The sequence below is a fragment of the Anabas testudineus genome, chromosome 6, assembly GCF_900324465.2.
Source record: "Anabas testudineus chromosome 6, fAnaTes1.2, whole genome shotgun sequence".
In the NCBI taxonomy this organism is placed as follows: Eukaryota; Metazoa; Chordata; class Actinopteri; order Anabantiformes; family Anabantidae; genus Anabas; species Anabas testudineus.
Genome location: NC_046615.1, coordinates 23,659,044 through 23,679,218, shown reverse-complemented (window position 1 = coordinate 23,679,218; position 20,175 = coordinate 23,659,044). Strand labels below are relative to the sequence as shown.

The 20,175-nt window shown below is 41.4% G+C and overlaps 2 protein-coding genes across 2 annotated transcripts; one reads left to right on the top strand and one right to left on the bottom strand.

The window, feature by feature from the left end:
* Window positions 1-8,140: 8,140 nt before the first annotated feature.
* Window positions 8,141-17,812, bottom strand: amfra (autocrine motility factor receptor a). The gene is made up of 13 exons (XM_026364694.1): window positions 17,013-17,812; window positions 15,826-15,918; window positions 15,577-15,741; window positions 14,650-14,802; window positions 14,052-14,092; window positions 13,826-13,958; window positions 13,111-13,244; window positions 12,678-12,788; window positions 11,624-11,814; window positions 11,099-11,202; window positions 10,884-11,018; window positions 9,805-10,025; window positions 8,141-9,146 (listed from the first exon to the last, which is right to left on the bottom strand). Exons 1-13 carry the CDS (start codon window positions 17,265-17,267, stop codon window positions 9,074-9,076), a joined length of 1,809 nt encoding a protein of 602 aa, XP_026220479.1. The 5' UTR covers window positions 17,268-17,812; the 3' UTR covers window positions 8,141-9,073.
* Window positions 17,813-17,891: 79 nt separating this feature from the next.
* Window positions 17,892-20,145, top strand: pdcd2l (programmed cell death 2-like). Its single transcript, XM_026364699.1, has 2 exons — window positions 17,892-18,514; window positions 18,588-20,145. The coding sequence occupies exons 1-2, from the start codon at window positions 18,028-18,030 to the stop codon at window positions 19,202-19,204; spliced, it is 1,104 nt and encodes a 367-aa protein (XP_026220484.1). The 5' UTR covers window positions 17,892-18,027; the 3' UTR covers window positions 19,205-20,145.
* The last annotated feature ends 30 nt before the right edge of the window (window positions 20,146-20,175 follow it).

Below are 20,175 nucleotides of genomic sequence, written 5' to 3'. Positions count from 1 at the left end.
GTGTCAGCAGTCTCAAAACGCAGGGGCTGTTTTTGTAAAGTGAAGCCAACACGGCCGCTCCTGCAGCGGCTCCTGGTTCGCAGCAGAACCAATTAAAAAACTCAATTCAGCAGCTCAAAGTCCTGCTGAGAGAGTGATGGTGTGGTTGAGCTGATAAGCGGCTCAGCTTTCAGACGCTCTGCGTTACAACATTGCCCCCGCCCCCACAACGCTCCCACTCCTGCTGGGGGAGGACCAATCCGACCTGGGCTATCTCCAACACCAGTGGCAACAACAGGCAATTTGTGGAAGGTTATACAGGGTAATTAACAAATGCTGTATGTGGTGTTGGCCGACACGTTTCATATCTTGTTTGTGTTTCCCTCAGGGCGTCCGCCACAGAGACGAGCTGCAGAGTGTGCAGTCGCTCAAACACTTGGTGTTTTATTTTACAGTCTTATTCTAACTAAAAGCTAAAAGTAAAAGCTGATATGTGGTGAAATGTAAAATCAGGACCAGGTTTCTCACAAAACCACCTGCTTGATTCCAGGACTCTCGACCCGTGAATTGAGAACAGCCTCTGTGTGCGACATTAAAACTACCAGTGAGTACGGTCACTTCAGTTTTAAATGAAGTGAACAAAGTTAGTGATGGACAGGTGTAAGTTCGCTTGTTCTGGTCTGAGTCGGTGGATCTTGATCTGGTTTGGTTTTCTGTCACACAAAGAACTAAAATGACCACATTGCAGTTGTATCGTACCTCCTCACATCTGCATCATGTGCTCAGATCTGCCAAAAAGAACAAACACAAGCAGGACTAGAGGAGGAGGCGTGAAAACACCTTTAATCACTTTCTGCAGACTTCAACAGGGACTGAGAGCGTTAAGACAGAACAGTCAGTAACCCTCACTACTACGAGCTGCAGCTCGGTGTGCTCAGTGTCACGAAGCCACTGACACAGTAAGAGAACATAGTGCAGCGTTTAACAGTGAGATATTTACCTCAGGAGGTGGTGGAGACTAAAACAGAGCTAAAACAGAAGCAGACCTCACTGTTAAGGAATCATCCTGTGGGTCTGGATCTGATGTGGAAATCAGCAACAACTAGTGATACGCGTGTCCCTGTTTTGCTGCCTCCGTGTGGCCAAATAATTGAGTTATTGCAGGTTTAAGAACCATGAAGGAGAATACAGAAGATTGAAATTCAATGCTCAGTACTCCAAAGTTAATTAGAGGAAGTGAAGGAGGAATTCTCAGCACAGCAGAAATGTGAAGCAATTCTTGAGGATTTTCAAGTTCTAGGCCGATCGGCAAAGACTGTGCTGTTCTGACTGGAAGAGATGCCCTCCAGCCCTGAAGAACACAGACTGTGATGGAGCAGAAGGTCCTCAGAGTGATGACTTTCTACTTAGATGGAAGAATGTGTGCAGCTGAGGAAGCCGAGCCGGGCTCTCGTCTGTCAGGGTCAGAGTGTTTGTTCCCCTCAGAGCTATAAACAGTAAAAATGCATGAACCGAAGCCGCTCCTCTATTGCTTTGGATAGAAGAGTTCATCAAACAGTGAATGCCTCTTCAACAGCTTCACCACTGGGACCTTTTGATTTGTGAGTTGTGCGAGTGTGAAGTGTTTTTCAGCACAAAGTTTAAAGGACTACTCCACTGAAAAATCGAACTTTTAAGCATCAAATATTCAAAACCTGTTACCTGCTTTATGAATTCAATTCTCTGACCTGTAACGTCTCTGTTAAGTAGCAGTGAAACGAGCCGGAGCCTCTTCCTGACTGTACTGTGATAGTACCACTGTATTTTTATGAATCACACTAACTGTTGAACAGCATCGAGTTTTCAAATGAACCGTGTTAAAAATGTTCCTACACATCAACAAGCTTTTTTCTTTCATCTTTCGTGTTCGTCTTTGGTTTCGTCTCGTGTCTCCACATCTTTTTTCTTTTTCTTCCTAGTTTGATCTCGGTGTTTTGATGTTGGTCTCAATAGAGACGATCGTGGTTTCATCACATCGTCTTCAGGAAGGTGAAGGATCTGCTCGTCATGAAGTGCAGAGACGTCTCGGCCTCCCGGTACCTTGAATTGTCATCAGATGATGTAATGTGTATAGTTAACAGTCATCGAACTGTTAGTAAAATAAATAAATGTTAAAATATAATGATGGGACAATGTTTGGTTTGTTGTCTCTTGTCCAACATGGCAGCTCGTCCTTCACTTACACCTGTGTGGAAGTAAAAATGCAGAACATTTCCTTAGTAACTTTATAGAACTTCAAGTCAAACTCATATATCATCATAATGTCTGTGTTTTAATCTGTGACTGATGTTACAGCTCATCAACAAACATCAACTAAAGCACGAATACCTTAAATAAAATACTTATTTTCCACCTGGAGAATGAGTTATATGAGTTATTAAAGAAGAAACTAATAAACTATAATAATCAAATAATAAGTTTGATGATGATGATTATTATTATTATTATTATTTTATATCTTTAGTAAAAGTGAAACAGTCCTAGCATCACAGTGACTTGTTAAGTCTTAATAAGTTAATACGTTTAAAAAAATAATAAAATTAAAATTAAATTTATATGTTTTAATCGGGGGGGGGGGGGGGGGGGGGGACAGTTGCAGCCTGTCAATCAACAGTCCGATGACGTCGAGGGGAAAGTGGCTAAGCTAGCTAGCTAACGCTGTTTTTACTTTTTTAAAGTTATTAATAATTCACCACCGACCTGCTGATACAGTCAACTGTCCTTAAAGAAACCAAGAGGTGGATCCTCTTTGTGTTGTTTTCAGTAGGTTTGTCCTTGTTTATCCTGTTAGCATAGTAAGCTAAGTGTTTAGCCAGCTAACGTTAGCCTCCTACACTAACTAACTTATTAACAACAAATGAGTCAAAGTTACTGAATTTAGTTTTAAACGGACCAGACAGGACCGAACCTGCAAATACTGTTGGTATTTATATTTGTATTTGTATTTTATAACGACACCAGTAGGTGCTTTATTGATTTGATATTTTTCTCATTTACTAGTTGATTCTGTTTTAACATAATAATAAAACATGACGTCCACCTGTACACAGGTGGAAGTCATGTTTTATTATTCTGTTTTAACATAATAATAAAACATGACTTCCACCTGTACACAGGTGTGTGTTAGTAGGTTCAGCTGCTGCGGCCACACCCACCACTAACAGGTGTACCTGGTCCACCTGCAGCAGAGCACATCTCTGACTTTCACCATGTCCTTGGATCTCACCTTTATCTGAGAGAGTGATGGTGTGTGGTGTATCTTCATCTGATACAGAGCTGCTGGATTTCTATCCCACAGCTGCAAATGCTGCTGCTGTGAAGTGAAAATCAAGCTGAGCCCTGAACCTGCACGACACAAGCTCACAGAACGGGAACGCTGACTGCACTGTGCACTTGAATGCAACATCGTCTGCTGAGTCTGGAGCTGCAGTCAGGTAGAGTCGGTTGATGTGGGATTCACTGACTGAGCCTGAGATCGTCACACACAGAGCCGGCAGATTCATCTGGAGAGGCAGGAGGGCCTCTGCACGCCGTCTTCTCAGGCAGCAGCAGGATGGGTTCAGCTGCATGCAAACAGTTTTCCAACTGAGTACCAGACAGTCCGTAATTCATTTCACGCCGTGATGGACCAGGTGTGTGGAGCCGAGAAACAGCTTTTAGACCACAACTGTGACTTCGTTATCCCTCCTTTGACAAAGACACAGTTCTGGAAGAGAGACCAGGAGTCAGGTTGTGATGGTAAGTTAGCCTCCTCCCACACTTCATTTGAAGTATCCTGAGAGACCAGAGGTGGAAAGTACCTTTATTCAAGTGTTGTGCTTAAGTATAATTTTCAGGTACTTTACTTGAGTATTTACATTTTACTTCACTACAGTTCAGACAGTACTGGTAACAACCTTTACTCGTACTGAGCCTGTGTCCTCATGAGGTATTAAAATGCATCGTTTAACCTCAGAGTGTAAACAAGTGTTGATGAAACCTGCTGCGTTGTCTGATTTCTGAGGGATGAATCCAGGGTTTGGAGATTTGCAGAGTAATACCAAGTGAGTAGGAACTGGTTTTATCATATCTACAGGACAGTAATATTTTAACTATCAGTTCTTGCAGCTGTGTGTCAACAGTTTGATCCCTGTTCAGTTACTGTGGTGCTTTTACTCAAGTTCTCTACTTTGCGACTTGACTTGAGACTTTTTGAGCCTCTGAGGCCTTTTAATTTATAGTTTAGTTAGTGAAACGGCCACTTCAAGCCAGGGAGAGTGCTGCGTTTCACAGCTGCAAACGGTCAGTGAAATATTTCCCAAATTCTTTCAGTCAAAATAAATCCTTTTGTGAACATGTATCTGTGCAGCTTCAGAGAAAAGTCCTGACAGTTCATTCTGTTCTCGCAGCTCTTTACTTTGAACCTCGCTGCCCACCATCAGGCTGAATCCTAAAAAGCCGCTGCATGAGTCAGGAGTCCCAGACTCAGAGGAGGCAGAACAAACTGTGTTGTATGGACTGTTTTTCAGCTGAATAGTGAAGCAGCCGAGTCTCCGGCTCACCTCTAATCTCCTTCAGTAACACAGATCAAGGTTTCCACGATTCTCCACCTTTACGGAGCCTTTTTCTTTTTGGTTTTTTTTTGTTTTGTTTTTTAACCTCCTGAAGTCTGATAAACCCTGCACGGATCTGGACTCACTGGTCAGTGAGGTTCCTTCGAGCATCATAAGTAGGCCAGCATGGGAAAGTTGAAACTTGTAGTTTCCATGACCTGAAACGCTCACAACCGGAGAATGACGATGGAAAACCTGGATCAACCTGCTGAGCTCTGTCCTTCCTCTAAATCAATGAATGTAAAACAAAGAACCAAACAAATTTCACATGAATGACATGTATGTTCGATCCACAGGTTTCCTGCAGGTGTCTGGAGTTTGGCTGTCATCTTTATCCAAAAAGTCCTGACTAGGGGGAAAAGAAGAAGAAGTTAAGGTGGGTGGAACATGTCCGTTACATTTAAATGGCCAATTAACAACCAGCTTAAAGGTACAGTCTCTGAAACAATGTACCCAACCCTGATATATTCATATTTCTGCGTAAAGATTTTGTTTCTCTGGTAAAAGAAAAAAAAAAAAAACACAAAATGATGAAATAACAGACAATATGGAAGGACACACAGAAGTGAAGAGACAAAATGTCCAGAAAGAGACGATAAACGACTTCAAATGTAACAAAGACGAAGAAATTTATTGACAAAATGACCATAAAAAACACAAGAACTACAAAAAGATGATTAGTTCTCCATTAGAGCGGGTTGTGACTATAATCTGTAGTGATTATAGACTTTTGAAGTGAGAGAACAACTGAAACTGAAACTCCCAGTTACTAATAACACACCGGATGGTGTAGTGGTAAGATCGCCACCTACCTCCACTAGACCTCCTTATGTTGACCCTGCCTACTGCTCTCTCACTTGTAAGTCGCTTTGAATAAAAGCGTCTAAAAAATATAAAATGTAAATGCAAAAAGATCCAAAATGACCAAAAGTTAAAAGCTAAAATTTCTTGTCTGAATGTTGCAGAGCTAATTAAATGATCAAAACAAGATGAGACAAAACATTAATAAGTTAAAAAGAAAAAACAACCACAGTTCAAGCTAAATGACTAAAGAGTCGATGGGTTCGTTCATAGTGGTTTTGTGTCTCTGGGTCCTGTGGACTGTAGTGAAGAGTCTGTCTGTGTCCCGGAGCCATATTCTCATCATCCGTCGCTGCTTTCAATATGAATTTAAATAAACCGTAGTTCAATAGATAATGTTGTAGCCACCATGAAGACACAGTAGAACGTTTACCGTGATTAATCCTCTCATCTCCAGACGCCGTCTTTTGTTAAACCAGCCAGATGTTCAATGAATGACTGAGGATAGTGTTTCTTTAAATATCCAACAATCTTATTTGATTTACATTTTAGGAGAACTGCAACTAATTAATGTAATTAACCATGTTTGGAGCATGTTAACATGTCACGTCTTGTTTTAAGATTTTAAACTACATTAAAACTTAGTAAAACCTTTATCAGATGGACTCCACATTAACTAAATATAACAGACACCTAAAAATCACAGTTTTATACCATTTAAATGTGCCGATACGATGCTGCTGTGCAGTCATACTGTAATATTGTGCATCATGGCTATAAAATAATGATAAATCTTTGACATAAGAGACGTATCGTACTGAACGTTCCTTCACCAGGAGCCTGAAGACGTCACTGTTTCTTTAATCAAGCTGCAGGTGAAAGGAAAAAATAAAATCAACAGTTACACATGAGGAAGATAAAGATTTTTCCCCTGAAGCTTCTTTAATAATCACAGTAATTAGAAATTATGATGGGAGTCGCCTGAAGTGATGGGATCTAGGATCTGGATGCTGAGACGAGCGACTCACTGAGAGGAAAGAAAAAAAATCAGTTTTATTTTTTAGCCAAATGTTTCAACAGGAAACGAGCTGAACAGTGAAGCGTGACTGCCCCCTGCTGGTCGGAGGCTTTATAATGAAACTCAGAGGGAGGAAGTTACCGGTGGTGACAGTAACTGAGTACATTTACTCAAGTACAAATTTAAAGTACTCGTACTCGTCTGAATATTTCTATATTCTCCAATGTACTTTTACTTCCCACATTACAAATCAGGAGGATCTGTACTGTATTTTACGGTTTTAATTACTTTGTAGATTCTTAAAACTGAAAATAGAATTATTAATTAATTAATGCTGATGTGTTATAATGAATTAACAATCCGTCTTTAAAGGGGTAGAATAGAGCATTTCTTCTCCACTTGAGTATTTCCATTTTCACATGTTCCTACTTTTACATTCTCTACATTTCATGTAGAGAATGTAAAAGTTAAATATTGTACAATTACTCCATTACATTTATTTGATTGCTATAGTTACTGGTTATTGTATTAATATGTGGTAATTTGGCCTCAGCAGTAATAAATTTAGAGTGTGAGAAACACTTCAACATTTTAATATAATTATTATGTAATTTACTAAAGTCACATTTAATGCATCAATAATTATAATATAAATATCATCATATTCATGTTAAATGAGCCATTCTGCACAAAACGTATTTTAAATTTACTTTTGTACTTTTACTTAAGTAACATTGTGATTGCAGGATTTTTACTTCTAGTATTTCTACACTGTGGTCATGACAGTTGATTGATGATGCATCAACAATTAGAATCCAGTAATATACTTTTCTACTTAGTAGAAGCTTCATTACAGCAGTGCTGTAATACTCTGTAGTCCTGAACTGGAAACTTTACTTCAGTAAAAGATTGATGCACTAAAGAGTAAACATCACTGCTGCTGCAGCAGGAACGGTGGAGCTGATTTGAATGTGTAGTACTGCAGTATTCACTCATCTATAAACAGTGTGGATATAAGATCTATGATTACTGTGTCACAAAGATGGAAATCAGCTCTACGTGTATTTACATGAAGTTTTTCCCTCCACAGCTCCTCACTGGGACGAACCGTGCAGCAAATGGGACGCCGTTATTCCAGGGAGACAGTGAAGGTAAGACCCTCCCCACACACACACTCTCCGGCTAGTAAAGATCTTAAATTTTAGAAACAGCAGCTCGTCTTTAGTGTTTGTGTTGTTAAGCATCAGTTTCAAGCTGGGTCACCTCTCAGACCGTCGTCAGTGCTGCAGCTAATTAAACAGAGGCTGAATTTCCTCAGAAAGACTCAGTGTTAGCTGTTTATTTTATTTAAGCGCTGCTACAGTAGGTACATGAAGACTTAGTTTAAGATAGTTGGTAATGATCTAATATCAGAGTTTTAACTTTAAATGTAATAAGATATTGTGTGTATGATTTTAAAAATGTTGTCTTAACAGTACAAACAAACAAAAAGCTAAATTCTGAAACTGAAGGTTGTACTGATCCTGAAACATAACCAAACTATAAATGGGTACGTTTGATAGATTATTATCTCAGGTTTCTATTGAACATGATTTTAAGTGATGCATTTAGAACAACACACTCTCTACTCGCTAACTCGCTGTTCGTGGTCAGTTTGAGATGAAAATAGTTTCCAACGTATCAACAGAGAATAAAACATACAGAAGACGTCTGGGGCTGTTTAATTTATTTTCACAGACTCTGAAAGTCAAACAGTTTCAAAGCATTTACAAAAAGTCTTTTATATAAATACTATTATTTCTCCAAACAAACTGGAGCTCAGTGGTTTTCAGTTTCAAGTGCCAAATGTAAAAGTGTTAGTACAGCATGTAAACGGGAACAGAATTCAGATGAGGGGGAACAAACTAAGAGTGTCTGAAGATGCCAACGGTCAAACTGCACTGGAAATCAACAGATAATTTAAAAACATTAAAGCAGACCGACTCTTCATGCAGACGCGTGTCAGCAGTTTAGAATAGAAGAAGACAAATAACTGTTGTACAGGAAAAGTAGAAACGAACACTGAGGCGTAAATTTTACACTTTCTGGGTTTTGATCAAAGAGAAACACTGAACAGAAACCAGGTCTTTAAAACCATTAAACAGAATTTATTATTGCTGTCTTAGCTGTACAACAGAGCTAACTCGTTACCTCGCTGCCACGACTACAACACTGCTTTAATATGTAACTAAATGTTGATCCACAACAGAACGAACCCCGTCTAAAAGATCCGAACAGTGAATTTATTAGAATGAATCAGACAATAACTATAAATCATTATTGGATGTTTGGTCTCTGTCAGCTGCTACAGTTTCCCTGTGATCCACTGTGGATTCAGTCACAGGATGTTGAACTGATGCTACACGAAGCTACAGATCCAGCTGCTGAATTTTCAACCTCTAACTTCTACATTTTTCACCTGACTCCTCTACAGCTTCCTGTCTTCAGTTGCTGCCTTGCTCAGTCAGTATGCGGCTTTCTTCTTTTTCCTGGACGTTATTAAATGAGCAGTGGAGAAAAACCACAGAGCAGAAGAATCAGTAGTGTTAATTACTGTGGTGTGAAAACAGCCACAGAGTAGAGAACTCAGCTTCCTATGTTCTTCTCAATGCAGGGTCACAGAGTCGGAGGAGTCGGGGTTTCCTGTGCTGGACCTGATCTTCCTGGTTAGATAGTCCCTGCAGAGGAGAGCAGAGTTCAGAGGTAAACAAACTTTTGTCTTTTTTTACTCCAAAGGATCAAGAGGCAGAGAGAGGAGAGGATCCTTAATTCCCCTCCCTGCTGTTTCTACAGCACTAATTCACAAGCTGGTCTCTAACCTTCAATTTTCCTCCAAATGAAACTTGACTTCATTTGGTTTCTCTGATAACAGCAGTGTGAATGTATAACATCTGATTTCAAAATGCACTTTACTTTTACAATGTAATGTTAAAAATAAAAGAACATGGAAATGGTTGCATAGACGAAAAGAAAAAGTAAATGGCTAAAAAATGAGATTTAAAAACGCCACCAGCAGACGTAAAGCAGTGTTTAATATTATAGACAGAAATAAAAGTGAGGATGTGAAATATCATTAATCTTTGGGACTAAAGATGTGAACACAGCTGTAAGTTTAAACTACATAACTGTTCAGTACCTGAGTTTTAGTACACAGGATACTAAAGTGTTAAAATATCATCTACAGTTGGAATAATAATAATTAGTCTTTGACTTTTGAGGGGGGTTCGTGTTTCAGTGAAATGTGGGCTTCAGCAGATTTATCTATAGTTCCATCATTACATTTGAAGTCATGTCTGTAGGTGTATTCAGTCAGTGAATTCGTTTTTACCCCCCTACCTGCGTGCTCGCTGCAGCAGCTCCTCCTTCCTCTGCAGCAGCAGCTTCTGTCGCTCTGCTGCTGTCGCACAAAACCGAACCTCAACGTCCTCGTCTATCTCCTCCACGTTCTCTTCTTCTTCTTCCTCGTCTACCGTCTCATCTTCCTCCTGCTCTGACTCGCTGCTGGCTCCATCCTCATCCTCGGGTGGAGTCACCCGTATGACGGGATGCTCCACAGCCTGAAGAGAGGGAAACAAATTCAGACAGAAAATGAATTAGCAACTGTTTTGAAGAGGATTTGACTTTGTGCTGTTTCTGTCTTCTCAGACGTGAACATCTGATTCAGCTCAGGCTGTGGAACCGATCAGGTATTAAACTCTGATCTGTGTTAGATCAACCTGTTTACTTAAAGCCTTTCTGATTTGAAGATTGGACAGATCTTTATATTTTTAATGACGGAACCCATTTGTTAACCTTCTAATAAGTCTAATTATGCCATATTTAACCTTGTCGTTTAGCTAAATGTCAGTTTTAGTGACGTACACTTTGAATCAGACTTTAATGGGCAGCGATGGCACAAATAGCTTCTTCTATTTAACCAAGTTGAAAGATTTTAGTTTGTTAAAGGAAACAGAAACACCTTTTGAAACAGAAACACTTCTTTAACAGCACTTTGCTTTGATGTTGTTTCTTCTTGACTTACATTTTGTTTGCTTGCCTTGTTCCTCACTTGTAAGTCGCTTTGGATAAAAGTGTCTGATAAATGACTAAATGTAAATGTAAAGGTTGTTAAACTGAATAATCTGTATTTGTGATGTGAAATATCATTAGAATCTAATTCATCATGAACAGATACTGTAGTACTGATTAGTTCTACGTTGACCCTTTATCTACTACTTACACGGCATTCGTTAAGTGCTAATGCACCTTTAAATGTTTTCAGGGGGAATCAGTAGAAAATACTGAGTGAGCGTTTATCAGATTATTCTTTTTTTGCCCACTAAGGGAGATTTCAGTTCTAAACTGAGATGTTGTGTAAAACCAACAATAAACATTCAAATGTCCCTGCTGGTTTCTGTAGGAGTCTGTAGACTGACCAGTGGTGGGGCTGCAGTCTGGATTCGTCCCTCCAGGATATTGTCTGTGGTGACCTCCAGTGATTGCGTGATCTCCAGATCCAGCAGTATCAGCTGTAGGGGTACCTGAGGGAACATCTCGTGGACCTGCTGAGCCTGAGACACAGAAACACTCGTGTTTATCCCTCAGTAAATGGGAACAGTTCCATTTATGTGGACGCCTCCTCTGAACTGACCATGGTGTTGATTTGAGATGGGCTGCTTGCTGGGATGCCCATAAAGTTGGCTGTGGCCATAACTTCAACTGAGAAACTGGGCAGCCAGCTGGCAATACGAGAACCTGCAACACAAGGTCAAAGGTCAGATAATCTCTCTCTACACTACAAAAATGACACTTTTATTTTCAATCACTGCAGCAAAGTGTGAAGAGATCTGAAGCCTCCGTAGGTAACAACTCATTCTCAAGACAAAAAGAGACTAAAGTCAACTTAACAAAAAAACGAGAATCGTAACAAAATGTTTAAAGTGACAGGATTAATGTCTAAACCTTCCTCTGGGTGTTATCATGTGATTTAGCATCTTCCTCTGAAGCTGAACTCAGTCAACAGTAATTCAGCCATAATATGAGAGAATCTATCTTCTGCAGAGCAAAGTGTGGCAGCAGCTAGCAGCGATAAACATGATGATATATTTCAGAAAGTCCCAATATAAACGGAACAGAAGGCGACTAGAGGCGTCAGAGAGGAATAGGTTTGTCTCACCATCAAAGTGGAAGAAGTGGTTGAGCTGGTTGAGGCGTAGACGAGCGTCGGCTCCGAGACCGACCGCCAGGTTGTCGGGGTTAGCCTCCCTGGCGTCTCTCTCCACGCGATATTCTCCGTCTCCGATGTTCAGCGACAATCGACATGTTGGACAAGACGTGTCCTGCTCGAGCCAGGAGCGCAGACATGAGCTGAGGACACAGCACGATACACTCAGTAAATGTCACAACAGAATGAAACACAAATCTCATTTCCCTGTTATTAGGCTGGATCTCCTCATTTAGTCGTTACTGTAGCGATTCCCTTATGGCAGCTATTATACCATTATTTAAACTCATCATTATCTTTCACAGCGGTGTTTATTTATTCATTCATTTAGCTCATCATTATGTTTCCCAGTAGCATTTAGCTCTGTTAACTAACTAATGTACGCTCTAATTGTAATTACTGCATTTCCCACAGCACATGAAGGAAGCAGTCAGCCACACAGCCGTGTTATTTTTTATTTTATTATAAAGGTTAGCTTATTTAGCAAAATATTAATGAATAAATACATTTCAGCAGAGTTAGCATTTAATGTCTTCAACTGTTTCTGTCGGTCCTGCTGCGAGAACTTAAAGTAAAACTCAACACCAAATGAATCCATATTTTTCTATTGAAACTGATTCTAGTGACGTGCGTCTGTCAGAGTGATGAACACACCGAGAATAACCAACTCTACTGCTAACAAAGCTCTTTAGCCTCTTTTAGGTCCTAGTTTTGGTTCAGTCTGTGTTTGCACCAGCTGTTTTTATTAAGAAACTAAGAAACCAGCAGACACAGTCACTGTGTACATGCACTGAAGTAACCTGGTTACTCAGGTAATCAGGGAACAAGCAGCAGCAGATCAGTAAAATCTACATAACCTGGGAAAACCGTTTCACAGCACAAACTGTAAATTTAACAAACTGAATTATTCAGGCTTAAGCAGGTCACATGTGAACGTGTAAGAAGCTGATCACAAACCTGGTTACTGCAGTGCATGTCAACAGTCAGTTATGGAACACTCACTGACCTGTGGAAGAGATGGCCGCAGGGCAGTTTCCGAGCTGAACTCATTGCATCCCAGCAGATTGCGCAGTCGTCATCGTTGGCTGCAACTTCATCTGCAGACGCCACAGAAAACCTAAAAACACAACATGAGCTTGTTGGAGAATCTTTATTTCTTTACTCAGACAGTTTCTGTATCAGCTCAGCTGCTTCACTAATATGTATCTGTATTCCTGATACATGCAACATGAAGTATCATCACTTGATCAACTCCTCTTTTAATTATTTGATGAGCAGTGAAAAATGTCCATCACAATTTCAGAGCTCAGTGTAAACTGGTAATTTTTAGTAAATCTGCTAATCAAGAAAGTAACTGATGTTTTTATTTCACATTTCAGAATAGTGGCACTGAGGACACTGAGGATTTCCTAAAATGTGATGCATCCACAATAACTGACCGGGTCTCCATGTTGCGGAGGACTCTCAGGTAGTTGTGGTGGCGGCGGATTCTCTTCTGGATCTCCTCAACGAGGAACCTCAGTTGCATAAAGATGACCAGACTCGCCATGGACAACCAGCTGTTAGTGAAGAGCTGAGAAAAAGGAACAAAGATATTTGTCATTGTCATGTTAACAACTCCATAAAAGTCTTAAATTTGAATTCGCAGTTTTCTAACTAAGTCTTGTTACATGAATCAGAGTATGTGTAGTGACATTTAATGTTGACGAAGACTGAGAAGAAGATCACAACTTGTTTTAAGAAATAATTTAAAAGCTATGTTCTATTTACTACGGTGCAAAAAATGTACAGAAGCTTTTTGTCCATTTACGTTACATAATGTGCAGTGATTTTTAATCAGTTTGTCCTGTGCTTCACATACTTTACTGCTCAAACTTTTTAAGACAGATACAAACATCTTATCACTGAACCACTTCCCTTGGTTTTTTCAATGACATTCTCCCATTTCTGACTGAATCAGGCGTCGTCTATAAGATTATATTATCTGATGTCGACCTTTAAATCCTCCTTAAATGTAACACTTTCACTGTGACCTTTCAATTTAAGATTGAAATAAAATGTTCCTCTCAAATAACAAATTAAACAAAAATAAAAACTAATAATTGAAATGGGTGAAAAAACTCTGAAGCTGACAGTAAAATAAATGGAGCTCACTAGCATGTGGATGTGGTGCAGCAGGTCGAGGCCCAGTGACAGCAGCTCCATCAGCAGGTCGGTGTAGTAAACGTAAGAGGATTTATTCTCCCAGCTGCCTTCATGGTTCATGTCCCACAGGTGGATGGAGTACCTGCACAAACACACCCAACATCAAGATGGTCAGATGAAACCATTTGTCTCATCTACAAACAGGAAACGTGAATCTATGGTGTATTTCACCTACTGAAACATGACGTGTGTGGTCCGCACTGTCACCAACATACACTGAAAGACAGAGGGAGCATCCAGTTCATGACAACTTCATTAACAGGCACAGAAAGTAAATTAGGCCCCGTGCGGGTGTCTGAGATCCAAATGAGATCGTTTAATGCAGCCTGGAAATGTAAGAATTAAGGATTCATGAGAAAATTAAGAAACAAAGTCGTCTTCTGTTTGAACAGGAACTTTCATTGTAAATATGGAGAATAAAAGAATTCTACTGAGGGGTGAATGGAGCCTGGTGAAGATTTGGGTGAACTTTCTGTTCGAATGCTGATTTGGAGATTTGGGTTTTTTTTAGTCTACAGCACAGTGACATCTGGTGGTTTGGAAAACATCTAATTCAAGAGTGGAACACAAGATTTCTGAGTTTATGCATTAAAAGTCCAGAAGGTTCATGTTTTTATCCATCTCATGTTACTGATCTGAAGCAGTTATGTGGTGATTCATTGGGCATGAACTTCACAGCAATGAAGTGAAGCTTTCTCAGCATCATCCGATCACATCACTGGGGAAATTCAAAGTTAAGGAACATTTACAGAATGTCAGAATGGTTTCCTAACCTCTGCAGCCATGAACGCGGCAGTGTGACGGCCTTGGCTGCGAGCCAGCCGGCTGCAAAGCGTAGCCAGACCACCACAGCACAACAGCAGGACCACCAGCAGCAGTAGCACCCGTGCATGGCAGGACAGAGGAGTGGCCGGAGAGAAGGACAGCTGGACCAGAGAACACGTTACAGATTAAAAGTAGTCGTAGCCAAGTTATTCGGTCCTCAACTAGACTCAGTGATTAACATTAAACTCTCTCTGACTCCACCATCAGATCAACATTTCCACTCATACACTAGAGACAAATAAATCTAATGAGAACATTTTGATGTACAGAGCCTGACCTCTACGTGACCTTCTCCTCTGGCACCTCCCCCAGGACAAACTTTCTATTTTCCACCAAAGGTTACAGCATGACTAAGGTGTTTTTATTTCTAAAGTAACTGATAGTTGGGTTTGTAATGAACGATCCAGCATTTATGAGACACCAGAGAGACTTTAACTAAAGGCAGAGTGTCTCCTCTAACTACTGTTTTTACAGCCGAATCCAGCTTGAAATGAGCAAACGTCTGTGGCTGGGATTGTTAATAAAGACAAGTAATTAAGTCTGCTCATATTTTCTGTGAGTGATTCACATGATGCTTGAATGGCAGCTGTTGTTTTTATATAAATAAGAAATAACAGCACAGAATATTTTCTTATATTCTTGATTTCTGGACGAACATCAGCTCTGATATCTGTAACTGTGAGGGAGCAGATTAAACATAAAATAAATTAACTTTCATATATTAAAAACAAGCTGAACTTTTCATCTCGAGAGTTTAAAGCAAGTGAGAAAACTGTTAGAAAATAAGATCTGTCAATGTCAGTGGGAGAAAAATGTTATGTTGGACGTTGGATACTTCAAATCTAAGGTGAGTATAATTTGGTAGTAAACATTACATATTCAAATCGGTCCTTGCAGAGCTGAACCAGAAGGTGCAGAAACACAGGGATGGCGAACCAGAGCCACCACATCACCACCTCCTCCACCGTCTGAACGTTCAAGACGCCAAACACGAAGATGAACTTGTAGAAGATGAAGTTCCAGAACTTGTCTTTTAAGTGCTGCAGAAAAAACAACATGTGGGGTGAAGCTGAACCTGAATGTAATGTTAATACAACACAAACAAGTCAAACAGAAACACTGACCTGTTTTTCACTGACACGGAGCGGCCCGAACACGACACACTGGATGAGTTTACCGATCAGCAGCAAGATGCAGCAGACTGTGTTTACCATCATCTGTACACACACACACACACACACACACACACACACACACACACACACACACACACACACACAATAATATGTATATGAGAATAATACACCGCCAATCCAAAAAACAAAAGTCACCACCTTGATTTAACTAAGTAAATAGGTAATATTGGATAATTACTGAAGGAGGTCATGTGGTCTGATGAGTCCAGACTGACCCTGTTCCAGAGTGATGGGAGCATCAGAGTAAGAAGAGAGGAGGGTGAAGTGATGCATGACTAGTGTCTACTGTACAAGTCTGTGGGGGCAGTGCTATGATCTGGGGCTGCTGCAGTTGGTCAGGTCTAGGTTCAGCAACGTTATGAGTCCTAAGAATGAGGTCAGCTGACTACCTGAATATACTGAATGACCAGGTTATTAATCAGTGGATTTATTCTTTCCCGATGACTCGGGCATATTCCCAGTTAGTGAAAAGACATAAGATAATATGTTAAATAATAAAAATGAGCAGGAATCGAATAAAGATATCTGTAGTATTTTGAACCTGTGCCGTGGCTCCAAATTGTAGATAGATGCGTCCTGTTTACTTTCATCATCACTGAGATGTAACTGACTGGATATTGTTAGGAGAGGCACACACCTCATTATAAAGGTCCCATGATTCACACCGTCACAACAACACAACATCTTCAGTGACCAACCATAAAGTTGACGTTCCAGACAAACAGTATTTCTGAAAGCACTGCATGAACATGTTTCACATTGTGAAGAGTTAATAAGTTCAGACGGACAGAAAACTTACAACAATAAATAACTCAATGAACGAAAAGCAAAGAGCTCTGAATATTATCCTGAAACCACTTTAGATCTGAGATCATTTACAAACTGTCTGAGTACTAAGATTATTATTTATTCTTAAATATCTAATTTAAGAGTATTTATTGTTTTTTTTACTGTCAGAGAAAATACTTAACGTGGAATGGGGCTCATCAGGGGCTCATCAGGGGCCCAGTTATTATTTTGTCCTGGGCCCTTTGGGGCTTAATTTGGTCACTTTCCATCGTAGCCACTGTTAAACAGACTAAGAACTGCAGGTTTAAATCCATTTTAACACTCACCCAGACAAAAACACTGTCGGTCAGCAGGTGCAGCAGCACGTTTGCAGCCACGTCTCCATAACCTGCGCCCATGTACTCTCCACCGTCCCTGATATAACGACCGATCCGGGAGTTGTGGACCTCCTCTGGGCTGGACTGAAACTGGGAGTCGGAGGAACACAGAGTCAGGACAGTCCCGATCAGCAGGGCAGCACTCAGCGCGGTGTACGTCTGCAAGCTGGGCCAGGGGAACCGCTCCAGGAACACGAAGGGCATGATGGTGGTGGAGTGATGGAGGGATCAACACTGACGGAGATTTACCCTGTTACATAACAGTTAACGGTCACATACTGATGCTGCTCGGTTCTTAAACACCCGCTCGTCGGATACAGGAGATGGTTAGCGCTCATGTCTGACGGTCTCCTTCATCTTCATCTTCCTCTTCCTCTTCCTCTGAGGTTGTTTAGCCAACAGTAACTTTATCCATCCAACGCTAACGTTACAACACCTAGCTAGCTGTCCAGCCAGCTAGCCTAGCTCCGATAAACCGTCGTTCATTGTCGTTGGTCCAGTTCGAAGCCAAGCGGGTAGACTCGTAACTTAATGCATCGATTTCCCCCCAATGCTACTGTCATCTTTTACATTTGAGCGCGTCTGGTTAAACAATAAGATTCATTTTTAGCTTCGTTCATATCAAACACCTGCAAGCAGGAGTCACACACAAAACTTCCGGCCGCCGTTTTCCAGAATAAAAGGACTATTTCCTGAAATCATTTCAAAACAAAAGCCAATCGTTTTATCTGAATATTGAAGATTATAATAAAGATTAAGTAACAGTAACAATAAACGACAACTTTATATTGTTTAATCCATGTTCAATGTATTAAATCTATTTATAAATTAAAATATTTTACCTTCCCAGACATATTCCTGCAGTGTAGCTTCATGTTTACAACTTCATCCGGCGACGGTCATATTTTGGTGTCGGACCGCAGACGCTCGGGCTGACTTCCGGTCGGTGTCTCCACCATGTGAGATGGCTTCACCCACTCGGGAGGTAACCCTGATCGGTCTGTGTGATGGAGACCTCGACCCAAAGAAATACCAGTCTTCATATCTGACCAACAAAGTTGGGGGTCACCCGGACTGGTTGCCGCTCCTCTCCCGGCAGCCCCCCCGCTGTGGTCGCTGCGGAGCTCCGTTAGCCCATGTGGTGCAGGTGTACTGCCCCCTCGAGGCCTCTCCCTATCACAGGAACCTCCACCTGTTCGCGTGCCCAGGTGCCGACTGCAGCGGCCGCTCAGAGAGCTGGAGGGCGCTCCGCTCTCAGTGTTTGGAGACGGAGGTGGCAGCAGCGTCCACAGCCAGCAAGCCTGCCCCGGCCCAGGAGGTTCCTCTGTCGGCCACTGACTGGTGTGACACCGCCGATGACTGGGGGATGGAGGAGGGAGATGAGGGATGGGGCGGAGGTGTGAAGCAGGAAAGCCAGGTGCAGGAGGGGGCTGCCGCACCTGAGGCAGAAGGTAAGGTTGAGCATTATGGTGGTTCTGAGAACATTTGAAATGTAAGTTAAAGTCTGCTCGAATCTTTTCAAAGGAGCTCCTGCAGCAGGTGAGATGGATGTCAGCAGCAGACTTCAAGACCTCACTTTGAGAGAATCCCTCGATGATGTTCCAGTCTTCCGCGCTTTCTTCATCAGTGTGGTGGAGGAGTCAGATCTGTTTGGAGAGGGGGACGACCTGGAGCACGCTCAGGAGCTGCTGAGGGAGTACGAGAGGAGAGAAGGGGTGGCAGTGGGGGAGCTCGATGGCAGCGAGAGGGGCGGCAGTGGGGAGAAGTACGAGAAGACCAGAGCCAAACATGGAGATGCCATCTTCTCCAGATTCATGAAGAAGATCTCTCTCTGTCCACAGCAGATCCTGCGCTACTGCCATGGCGGAGAACCGCTCTTCATCTCCGAGCCGCCGTCCAACATGACTCAAGTGGTTTCAGCATGTGGCTCCTGTGGAGGATCCAGGACTTTTGAGCTGCAGCTGATGCCTGCTCTGGTAAATCTGCTACAGAGGAAGGACAGCAGCACGGAGGTGGAGCTGGAGTTCGGGACAGTCCTGGTTTACACCTGCAAAAACAGCTGCTGGACCGCAGGATCAGGTTCCACCGTGGAGGAGATGTGCTTCGTGCAGACCGACCCAGACCAGCAGCTTTTTAAATGAAAAGTTATTAAAGGGAAAAAGGTGAAGAAAGCAGAAGTCGTGTCATCATTAGTGCAGTGATGCTGAAGTACGTCAGGACTCTATGACTCCAAGACTGTTGGTGTGGTGACAGGTGCAACAGAGCACACGTCTGACCAACCAACAGGTTTGGTTTTGGATGTTTACAGACACTAGTGATGATCATGTTAAGGGTCAGTTTGAAGTTGACCCTGAAAACCAGATTGGATCACAGCTGATTTTTCAAAGAGCAGATCAATACTCGATGTGAGAAGGCAGAGAAAACGGTTTCTACAGCTTTAAACCGTGATGCATGTTGTGCATCTGAGCATAACTCCAAACAGAGAAGGAGTCACGGGTCATTTTCAGATTCAGATTCAGATTCAGCGGGTTTTCAGCTATTCTTCACTTTAAAGCAGACGAAGTCTTACTGCAGTGTGCCGCTTCTCAGCGCCGTAGATACCACAGAACGTACAGGTTCTACATTCTCCAGTAGATGTTTTCTAGTCAGATTTAAATATTCACAGACTGAAATCCACAGAAATGTAGAAATACATCACACTTCTTATAAGAGGAGAAAGTGAGAATGAGCTGCTGAGTAGAGTCATGCAGTTAGAAAAAAACATCATATTTAACCTGACAAGTTAATGTTGAGAACATTTAACTGAATTGTTGGTGCTACATACTTTTAAAATCTAATTTTGTAATTAATACAACAAAATGAATAAATCACTGTGTTAAAGTTGGACAGTGACTTATTGTTGTTTCTTGTGCTCAGTGTCGAACACTGTTTCAGCTCATGCAGCAGTTTTCGCCCCACATGATCCAGAGCAGATTTACTCTTTAATAACATGCTCGGCTTCTGGGGTTTGTTCCTGCAGCTAAGCATTAATACCTGCTCTGACCTTTGACCTTCCTGTAATAAAATGTTATTGCTGCTGTAATCCTGCTTCTAACATATTTATCCAGATCGG

Coding starts and splice junctions, on each gene's coding strand:
- amfra (XM_026364694.1), bottom strand. CDS start 17,267: ATGCCCTTCGTGTTCCTGGAGCGGTTCCCCTGGCCCAGCTTGCAGACG. Junction 13,245..13,825: donor TGCACCACATCCACATGCTA/GTGAGCTCCATT, acceptor CCTTTTTCTCAG/CTCTTCACTAACAGCTGGTT. Junction 12,789..13,110: donor CTCCGCAACATGGAGACCCG/GTCAGTTATTGT, acceptor TTGTGTTTTTAG/GTTTTCTGTGGCGTCTGCAG.
- pdcd2l (XM_026364699.1), top strand. CDS start 18,028: ATGGCTTCACCCACTCGGGAGGTAACCCTGATCGGTCTGTGTGATGGA. Junction 18,515..18,587: donor TGCCGCACCTGAGGCAGAAG/GTAAGGTTGAGC, acceptor ATCTTTTCAAAG/GAGCTCCTGCAGCAGGTGAG.